Source organism: Berghia stephanieae, chromosome 5 (genome assembly GCF_034508935.2).
Source record: "Berghia stephanieae isolate SIO BIC M18660-M18661 chromosome 5, UCSD_Bste_1.3, whole genome shotgun sequence".
In the NCBI taxonomy this organism is placed as follows: domain Eukaryota; kingdom Metazoa; phylum Mollusca; class Gastropoda; order Nudibranchia; family Aeolidiidae; genus Berghia; species Berghia stephanieae.
This window is the reverse complement of record NC_088364.1, coordinates 60,440,449-60,451,734: the sequence shown is the minus strand read 5'-3', so window position 1 is coordinate 60,451,734 and position 11,286 is coordinate 60,440,449. Positions and strand designations below refer to the sequence as shown.

Here is an 11,286-nt window from a genome sequence, read left to right as displayed (position 1 = left end):
GTGTAAAATGAGTATCTGGCCGTTAACAACTTTGTCTCTGTCGGGAAAAAAATATTATGATATCGCTAAACAGGCGTCATGTCTAGTACTACATGTTACGCGTTGCTGTTGTTGGTGTGGGACCCTTTATAAATCATTTTGAGGACGTTAAGTGGATATTGCGCTATATAAAGGCTCAACAGTTTTGGTAATGTTGGTGGTTAATTTTAGGTTGATGTTCTTGTCGGGATTGTTGTTGTTGTTGTTGTTGTTGTTCTTGTCGGGATTGTTGTTGTTGTTGTTGTTCTTGTCGGGATTGTTGTTGTTGTTGTTGTCGGGATTGTTGTTGTTGTTCTTGTCGGGATTGTTGTTGTTGTTGTTGTTGTTGTCGGGATTGTTGTTGTTGTTGTTGTTGTTGTTCTTGTCGGGATTGTTGTTGTTGTTGTTGTTGTTGTTGTCGGGATTGTTGTTGTTGTTGTTGTTGTCGGGATTGTTGTTGTTGTTCTTGTCGGGATTGTTGTTGTTGTTGTTGTCGGGATTGTTGTTGTTGTTGTTGTTCTTGTCGGGATTGTTGTTGTTGTTGTCGGGATGTTGTTGTTGTTGTTGTTGTTCTTGTCGGGATTGTTGTTGTTGTTCTTGTCGGGATTGTTGTTGTTGTTGTTGTTGTTGTTCTTGTCGGGATTGTTGTTGTTGTTGTTCTTGTCGGGATTGTTGTTGTTGTTGTTGTTGTTGTTCTTGTCGGGATTATTGTTGTTGTTGTTGTCAGTGATACAAATCTCGTGACATAAAATGTTTTAATTATAGACTGGTATAATTTGACGACCAGTGAACCGGGAGGCACATGTTGTAATTTGAACGTGTTGCCTTCCAATCGCTTCTCCTTTATCACGTCTATTTATCTCACTATTTATCCACTCCAATCGTTTCAATATTTCGTTGGATTCGGTTAGATCGGGAAATGATAAATTCTTGTCGGGGGATGGAAAAATGTGTCCAAAATGTGATTGGTTTTGATTCTATTTATAACTTTGTTATTTATTATGATCGGGAGTTGATGGAAATGTGTATGTGTGTGTGTGTGTACGTACGTACGTATGTATGTATGTATGTATGTATGTATGTATGTATGTATGTATGTATGTATGTATGTATGTATGTATGTATGTATGTACGTATGTATGTGTGTGTGTGTAGCCATCGTTAATATATAGCCTGACACTAGAACCCTCTAAGACTTACAGTTTGACGTAATTTTTAAGGTTTGTGCAGCGTCTAGTGAGTAATCTCGACTGCATCCAGGATCAATCTCGGTCCCTTTGCGTGTGAAGCGAGTGCTCTACCAACTGAGCTATCGGGACCCCCAAGCGTTTAAAGTCAACCATTTGTCTTTGTTCTTTGTCCCCTGATATCTTCCCTCAAGTGAAGTCACGTACGAAGTTCGATCATAATTCCCAAACATGTTTGAAGGGGGAAGGGAGGAGGGGGGTGGGATGGAGCTGTATAACCAATTGTTGGCAATCATCAATAGATCGATAATGATTACCGTGATTGATGTGAAGATGGAATTGATTGATTTTGGAGCGGTGTTGGAAGGGGGGGGGGGGGAGTTGATTGGCGGAATACGTTGGGTGGAATAGGATTTTGTGAAGGAATTTTGATGGAAGAATACATGGCGGCACGTGATCGTTATTGTGTCATGAAATGATGATGATGATGATGATGATGATGATGTAATGGTGATGATGATAATGATGATGATGATGATAATGATGATGATGTAATGGTGATTATAATAATAATGATAATAATAATAATAATAATAATAATAATAATAATAATAATAATAATAATAATAATAATAATAATAATAATAATAATAATAATAATAATAATAATAATAATAATAATAATAATAATAATAATAATATAATAATAATAATAATAATAATAATAATAATAAAAATAATAATAATATAATAATAATAATAATAATAATAATAATAATGATGATGATGATGATGATGATGATGATGATGATGATGATGATGGTGATGATGATGATGATGATAGTAATAATAATGAAAATATAATAATAAACATTACAGTGTTTGGGAACTCGAAAGACCGTATATTTTATAACTTTTGATCACGCAATATCATCGTCGCCCGCCCATTATCTTTATAATGACATGTTTGTTGAAGAAATAAACCGGATGGAGAATACAGGACGACATCGGAGTTTTTAACCGGAAGGAACTCTCCTGCAGCCCGTGTCACACAATGATTACCGGATATTGTTAGAGAATTTTAAAAATAGCCCCCAATGAATTGAGGGCTGGTGGCTCTTTACGACAGGGGAAAGATCTGTTTTGGTGCCATGTATATTATTAGAATGTGAATGGAGTTGTTGTTTCTTTTTTTTTTATAAAAACAAAATTATTTTTTTGTTTTTTTATTTTTGTTAATTTTGTAATTTCTGGAATGTATTTTATGTGCCATTGTCATGGAAAGAGTGGAGAAATGTTTTGATTATCTCTTTGAGAAATTATGATGATTATGCCTATTTCTTATTTGTTATTATGGCCAATAACATCATATTTTATGTCTCTATTTATATGACAAGGTTGTTTTTTTGTTTGTTCGTTTTTGTTTTGTTTTGTTTTTTTTTTGTAGTTCTATTCTATCTATGTTTGATATTTGCCTGTGTTAGTCTCTCTACTCTTCCTCCCACCTTCTCACTCTCCAAACTCTCTCTCTCTCTTCTATCTATATATCTATATATCTATCTATCTATCTATCTCTCTCTCTCTCTCTCTCTCTCTCTCTCTCTCTCTCGTTCACATTCTCTTTCATTATCTCTTCCCCTTTATCTTTCTCTCCCTCTTTCCATCTTTCCATCTTTCCTTCTATCCACTTTTCTGTCTTTTTATCTATCTATCTATCTGCTTATCTATCTATTTATCTATCTATCTATCTATCTATCTATCTATCTATCTATCTATCTATCTATCTATCTATCTATCTGTCTGTCTATCTATCTATCTATCTATCTATCTATCTATCTATCTATCTATCTATCTATCTAACTATCTATCTATTATCTATCTATCTATCTATCTATCTATCTATCTATCTATCTATCTATCTATCTATCTATCTATCTATCTATCTATCTATCTATCTATCTATCAATCTATCTATCCATCCATCTATATTCCCTAGAATACTTTCTACATAATTTGTACTAACATCAAAAACTTCCAGCAATCTATCCACATTATGAAATGTTTGTTTTCTCTATATTTGTTCTTACTATCTTCGATACCTTGTACTTTTGTTAGTTAAAACAACTCTTCTGGTACTTTTGTTAATTCAATCACACCTACTGTACTTTTATTATTTCAATCTTATCTTCTGTACTTTTGTTATTTCTATGCTCGCCTCTGTACTTACTTTTGACATTTCAATCCTTTCCTCTGTACTTTCGTTTTTCAACTGTATCTTTTATACTTTTGTCAGTCATAGCTTAGTACTTTTATTGTTATTTTAAACTTATCTTCGCATTTCGATTCACCAAGATCAAAACACAGGCAAGAAGCAACTTTCCACCACAAAGAAATCCACCAATAAGAAAACTGCAGCGGCTGCGGCAGCAGCAGCAACTACAACAACAACAACCACCACGACGACAACTTCAGCACCGCCAGCAAAAGATGTTGGTAAGGATTTTTAAAACCACCACCGCCTCAGCATTGTGAACGAACGCAGACTTTTTGTATTTTGTTTCTATGAGGACGCTTGATGGATTGAAATAACCGCATGGATTATCTGCCCATTGTTTTGATTTTGGTGAAGTCTTCAAAGACAAATTGTTGGACAGTTTTACGTATCTACGGGGGGGGGGGGGGGGGGGGGGGGGGGGGGTTAGCCATTATTATAGGGGAAGATCAAAAGGTTCTAATTATGGTCAGGCAACTGATCCTTCAGAGCCATCTGGGTCCTGAACAAGGCACATCTTAGCCGTGTTAGCCTTGCTCCTGGACTCTGATTTTATCCCAGTTCCCATAGCAATAGTGGGCTGTGGATTCTTTAAAATTCAAGTTGCAGAAAGAAGAAAAGGGATAAACAAACACAATAATAATTTGCCTTTCTATCCTTTTGATAGGACGCTTTTCAGTCGCAAAGTACTTTCGGCAGGTTTAATAGACCTAATCACCTAATTATTTCTGGTGAGTTAGAAAAAGGTCAGCTTCTCTCGGGATTGAACGGGTCCATTTGCTCGTGAAGCGAGTGATCTATCGACTGAGCAATGGGGACTCCTTAAGCAAATGATAGACACAAAATTTGAAATAATGAATACTACCATCTTTGGAGCAAAAAAAGAACATTCGAGAACAGTATAACAATGCATGGTAGCAGTGTTAACAATGAAACAGAAAGTAGAGCTTATCCCCTCTAAAATGGCGGATGGATATATTATAGAAGCCATGAAGAGGCGTATGAATTTAGTCATGGAATTATGTGGTTATTAAATAGTGTCATTTATTAACCCGTCGTGTTTTGGTTTGATTTTGTATTTATTATTATTATTATTATTTTTTTTTGTTTTAATTGTTGTGACTTTTTGGATGTTATCAGCTTATAACACCGACTGGCTATTTTTGTTTAACCCATATCGTGTACAATGTACAACACAAAGACTTGTGAATATACTCTATTATTATTATACGGTATTATATTTTATTTTAGTGTCGCTTCCCAATATCAAAGTGTTGAATTTTTTTTTTTTACTGGGTTTACCCTTGCTTTTTAGTCGTCGTTTTTTCATTATACAACCCCCCCCCCCCCCTTTTTTTTTTTTTTCATCACCACCACCGCTAGTTGCTCTGTCGTACGTTGTTATACGCCTTTATTCAATTTTATGAGAAATGCACTTTAACCCTCATAAAAAAAGAAGTAATGCAAGCTTTTATATAGAGCAATATTATCTACTCAATAAGCTCATTGTGCTTTGCAATGAGTCCAAAGCGACTATTAACACTACATTTCACGCAGTACAAATTGCAATATTATTTCCTTATCCATCACCATCTCTAGCCGTACTCTGGAAAAACACATATTTTTTCTAGCCTTCAAACTTCAAATATCGATCGATTTAAACGACCCTCATCTTGGCAAAAACTCTCAAATCTGGGACTTTCGTTTTTTATTCATTTTGAAATTTTGCAGAAAAGTTGAAATCTTCCCTATATTTGAAAGGCACCCATGATTGCTATAATGTATCGTGATTTGATTATAATATGTTTTGTTTTGTTTTGTTTTTCTTTCGCTGTCAAATGTTTAATCCTATCTACTTTTCAAAAAGTTTACCTTTTATTTAAAGTTTTTTTGGGTTGCTTTATTTTATTATTATTATTATTATTATTATTATTATTATTATTATTATTATTATTATTATTATTATTATTATTATTATTATTATTATTATTATTATTATTATTATTTTATTATTATTATTATTAATTTCTTTTTTGTTTTTTTGCCATGTATTTTATAAAATTATTTTTACCCCTACTCTTAAACATTTTCTGCTTTTGAACAATCTGATGTGATGCACCCTCAAACACACACTTACACACATACACACTCATACACACGCACAGACACTAACACATACACACACACACACACACACACACACACAGGCACAAATCCTTCCTTTAAATGCCTCTTGCTACCCGTACCTACCGTTGCTTTTTTACGTGGTTTGTTTTATTTTTGTTTAAATTTATTTTGTTTGTTTGTTTATTTATTGTCATACCATAAATCTTCAATTGGCTCCCTTCCGTTTTTCCCTTTGATTTGATCGTCTGCATATTTTAACCAAAATAGCACCGAAATGATTTTACGACATTCATTTTTTTGCAAATTTGAAATAATGTTTTGCATTGTTACGACGTATGGTGGGCGCGTGTTCGAGTTGGTGCTCAAAAGAAAATTAACAATAGTTGATTTTGGCAAATTAAAGATACAATGGAAGAGGGTGACGAGAAAGAGGGAGGGAGAGAGAGATAGAGAGAGAGAGAGAGAGAGAGAGAGAGAGAGAGAGGGAGAGGGGGGGGGGAGAGAGAGGAAGGATAGATGAGAGAGGAGAGTGTGTGTGAGTGTGTGTGTGTGTGTGTGAGAGAGAGAGAGAGAGTAGTTGGGGTAGTATAGAGATGGAAAGAGGAAGAGAAAATGGAGAGAATGAATTAATTTCACAAAGTCGTATTGTCGATTGATGGGCTTGGGATGTGAGCATGTGATGTTGATGATAATGATAATGATGATGATGATGATGATGATGATGATGATGATGATGATGATGATATTATGAATATGATGAATCACCATTTTAAATAGCACAGGCACTAAAATAGCGGATCTATTTATCAGAATGTTTTATTTTAATGCAATGCTTATACTATCCTTTAATGTACAGTGCTTTGTTGTCAATGAATAAATGGAATGGTTCGTTCTTTTTTGATTGTTTACTGGAAAGTCAAATTAATATCATCACCCCCCCCCCCCCCCCCACATGATATTTGTATCAATTTGATAATAGATTTCAATTGTATGTTTTTAAGTCATGCTGTGATATAAATGGCTTGGATTGAATCAATATGCAAAGTTTTACTACACCGACGTGCACTTATTTGCAGGTCTGATAACCCAAATTGTTATGGTCCCATTGCTGTAACGGAACACTCTCAACCCGATGGAAAATATTATCCGTGACAACAATGTTAAATGGAGTTTAAATATGTACACGTCGTACTAGACTGTTTTTTAAAAAGAAGTTGGTTATAAATTTGTGTCAATATGATCAATGATTGTTTTTTTTCACTCCCTGCATTCTATGTCTCAAAAAGCACAAGCTAAGCTTATACTGTTCCCACTATATTTTATTATGTTCTAATACTATGTCGCAAAATCCTTTTGTAATTATTTTGCTGTTATTGTCGTTCGTTTGCACTTCAAAGAACACAGGCTGGTTTCTTGAATAAACTGTTATGGGCATTCAAACAAAATGTGCCACAAAGGGACAAAATAAAAAAAATAAAAAATAAAAAAAAAAAAGGGGGGGGGGGGGGGGGGGGAGGGGGGATGCACAATTTTGTTATAACCCTCAAATTGAAGAGTGGTTTTCCAAAACTACCTAACTCCCATTGTTTAGATATTGAGGATTATTTCCCCTACAATTTCTCATTCGGTCTATTATTTTATCATACTTAACCTCAAATTCACACAAATCTAGGGGAGATTTATCTCATGGATGGAAAATCTCAAGAAGTAGAAAAATCGACTTAACGAGTTTTGGAAAACCAGCCTTAAATTATAATTGTCCGACTTATAAAATTGTCATTATATTATTATTATTATTTTATTATTATTATTATTATTATTATTATTATTATTATTATTATTATTTTATTATATTATTATTATTATTTATTATTATTATTATTAACGCCAAGACCTGTCTTCAAACCGATTCCAACTGGTGGAGCCAAATAGTGAAATTGTTAAACAATGAAATATCACTCACTTTGTTTTCACGTTTGGTGGAAATCGCTCAAACGATATATTATTATTATTGTTATTATTATTATTATTATTATTATTATTATTATTATTATTATTATTATTATTATTATTATTATTATTATTATTATTATTATTATTATTATCATCATCATCATCATCATAGCCGTTTATTTATTGATGTCCATGTATTTATAAGAACCTCAAGTTGATCAAAATATTGAAAGTAAAGGAAAGAAGAAGAAAAAATAAATAAAGGGGTTGGGGATGAGGTCAGGGGTCCCTTTTGGATTTGTAAATGAAAGAAAAAAAAAAAACAACAGAACTGAATGTCTCACGAAATCTTCCAAATTGATAAATTATATCCCAACTATCTATATCAACAAAAATGTGACGTGATGTGTCAACAAAACAAAATGTCTCATTTTTGCAATGATATAATATAATATAATATAATATAATATAATATATAATATAATATAATATAATATAATATAATATAATATAATATAATAAATATAATATAATATATATAATATAATATATATAATATAATATAATATAATTTTGGTATAACTTATTTTCAAAACAAACTTTATACTCTGACCACAAATGAATTGAAATATTAGGTTGTAATTCTATCGTCTTGTTGATGAAAAAACCACGGACCGTCCAACCGATTTGCTTTTACATTATTTCAAAATAGTTATGTCATAACATTGTCATTATTATTTTATAACACCCAATTAGTAACTGGATACCAAACTGACACTGGGGAGCTATTAGCACAAGACATTCTCTTATCAAGCATTACATCAAGTGATAATTTCTATTTAATTTAATCCATGCTTTTTCTTCTTTGTGTATTTATTTCTTTCCTATTATATTTTTGTAAAGGAAAAGTATTATGTTACCTCATTAAAGACCAAGAAGAGTTGCCAACTGGTCCAAATTTTACGTAATTGTTACGAAACTAAAAATTAAAATTTGAATATCATAATGAGTAATCGGAAATTGAAGAAAACTTATAATTAAATACCATGGACTCTCTTCTTCTTCTTCTTCTTCTTCTTCTTCTTCTTCTTCTTCTTCTTCTTCTTCTTCTTCTTCTTCTTCTTCTTCTTCTTCTTCTTCTTCTTCTTCTTCTTCTTCTCCTTCTTCTTCTCCTCTCTCTCTCTCTCTCTCTCTCTCTCTCTCTCTCTCTCTCTCTCTCTCTCTCACACACACACACACACACACACGCTCTATTTATAGGTGTGGAATCTGCCTTCTGTTGAGTCTTGATGCTTTTTGATATGCATGTTGCCTTGTGGTACTGTCGAGGTGACTTGTGTGATGGGTCGTAGGTTTGAATCCGATCCGAATTCGCTATATTTCTTTTTTATTCTTTGATTATTTCGTTTTAATGTTTGTATGTTTGTTTTGTTGTTGTTGTGTTTTTCTTTTCTGTTTTTTGTTTGTGGTATGTTCGTTTTATCTTTGGGTTAAAAAAAATGTTTTGTATCTTCTTTAAATCTATTTTTTATATTGCCTGAAGTTGCATGTAAAATATGCTAAACAATTAAATTCCACGCCCTCAATACGTGTTTTTCCTGTTTTAAAAAGAGAGCGGGGGTTGGGGGAGGGGGGGGGGGGGGTCATAATTTAAAAACCAAAACATTTCAGATCTTTAAGATATATTTTTGTGGTGTAAATTTATTTACGATTTTTGGCGTTTCTAATTATCACAGTCGATGACAGAGCTTGTCGCTTTGAAAATCTCAGCTTCCAGAAATTTCCTTCCTTCATCCCTCAGTTTCAATAACCGTGATTAAAACTAACGAGATATTACACATAATAATCGTAAATTCCCAAAATGAGACGTTGCATCATTTTCAATAAAACTCAGGAAATAAGAGAGTTCTCGCCCTTTGCCGTAAGTTGTAACCCGACCTGCCAAATTTGACACAGCCCTTTTTATTTATTTATTCATTTAGTTATTTATTTATTTTATTTTATTTTCTTACAAATTTTGCTTAGAAAATGTTTACTTCAAGTATCTATTGATTAAAATTCTATTCAATTTGTCAAAATCTCTCGAACCTGAGACCTCCAGGAATTGTCAGGTTTTAGAATTTTGGACAAGTTGAGGGTCATTTTAATGGATTGGTATTTGAAATATTTGAAGAATAAATTTTCTGGCAAAATGATATTTTCAAAATTGTGATTTGTGAATGTAGGTTGGTGTTGATGTTTGCTGTGAAGTCATGATTAACCTGTTGGGAATACGACTTGGAGAGGGATAAAGAAGAAAAATAAGAGGAAGAAGAGGAGAAGGAGGAGGAGGAGGAGGATAGGGGAGGAGGAGGAAGAAGAAGAACAAGAACAAGAAGAAGAACAAGAAGAACAAAACGAAGAAGAAGAAGAGGAGGAGGAAGAAGAAGAAGAAGAAGAAGAAGAAGAAGAAGAAGAAGAAGAAGAAGAAGAAGAAGAAGAAGAAGAAGAAGAAGAAGAAGAAGAAGAAGAAGAAGAAGAAGAAGAAGAAGTTTCCAAACAGACAACAACACCGAACTCGAGCACCAAGCATATCACGTGACAGATTCCATCAAAGTTATTGTTCCTTTGAAGATGAAACAGACTCCTAATGAGCTTGCTCTCTTGTCTGTGTGCTTGCTGCCTTTCGCAGTTCCAGCCAATCTACAGTCATCGGCCGCCGCCGAGACCCGACGAGACATGCAACAATTCTTTCTGTCAAAGGAAACTGAAGAAAAACAGGAAGCCTCTTTTCTTTTCAAGAATCATTTTTGAAATGCATATACATTCTTCATCCCCCCCCCCCTCCCGCATCCTCTCTCTTTCGCCATCGAAATAACTTTTCCGGAGCCTTTGGAGCATCCAAGCGGTTTGGAAGACCGCGAAAAATACGTAGAATTACGAAATTTTGGCTTTAATTTCACAACTTTATGAGCATCTCAAAGTCATAAAAACTTATAGAAAATGAAAGATGTTGCCAGAATGCATAATTTAAAGGATTTTGAAGTGTTATTTATTTTTAATCCTAGTGAAAGTAAATTGTTGCCCTATAAAGTTAACTATAGCGACACCAATTTTTATCTCCTAAAAACTACGATTTTTTTTATTTTTGAGTTGGCAGGTCTGGGTTAGGCAAAGCAAACATCAGAGGAATTATTATTATTATTATTATCATCATTTATTTAATTATTTCTATGTCGGTTGTATGTTTGCGTTCCTATTCAAACTCGTCTCATTGACTTCCATTTCATTTTTTATAAGGTGCAGTGTATTTGAATTTCCAATAGAATGTGCGATTAGAACTTATAGCTTATGAGGGATTTTTTTTGTTTGTTTTGTTTTGTTTTGTTTTTACAAACTTTTTTCCTTCGTTTTTATTTGTTCTTATTGATGGCTTTTGTTTCTGATTTTTTTTTTGTTTCGTTGCTTTCTTCTATTTGTTGTTAATTATTTTTGGATTTGATTGTCTTTTATTGAAAGGGGGAAAGGCGGGAAAGGGGGGGGGGGGGGGGTTAGTTTATTTTTAAAATGTTTTTTGGTTTGTTTGGATTATTTTAGTTGCTTTTGGGGTGGGGGTGTGTTTTTGTTTGGTATTATTTTCTGTTTGTTTGTTTGTTTGTTCGCTTTTATTGTCTGAATCCACATCGCAGCTTTCGTCAGTTTTAACTTTAAAATTTGCCTTTTCGTGGAAAGGTACAGGAACTATCGAGA

The 11,286-nt window shown here is 33.2% G+C and overlaps 1 protein-coding gene across 1 annotated transcript in view; it reads left to right on the top strand.

Annotated features, from left to right (window-relative positions):
* LOC144973356 (netrin receptor UNC5C-like) overlaps positions 1–11,286 on the top strand; it is a gene marked incomplete in the record, with an annotated part of 308,851 nt that overhangs the window by 262,437 nt on the left and 35,128 nt on the right. The window contains 1 exon segment of the mRNA XM_078915683.1: positions 3,558–3,698. Within this exon segment, the coding sequence (XP_078771809.1) occupies positions 3,558–3,698 (141 nt within the window).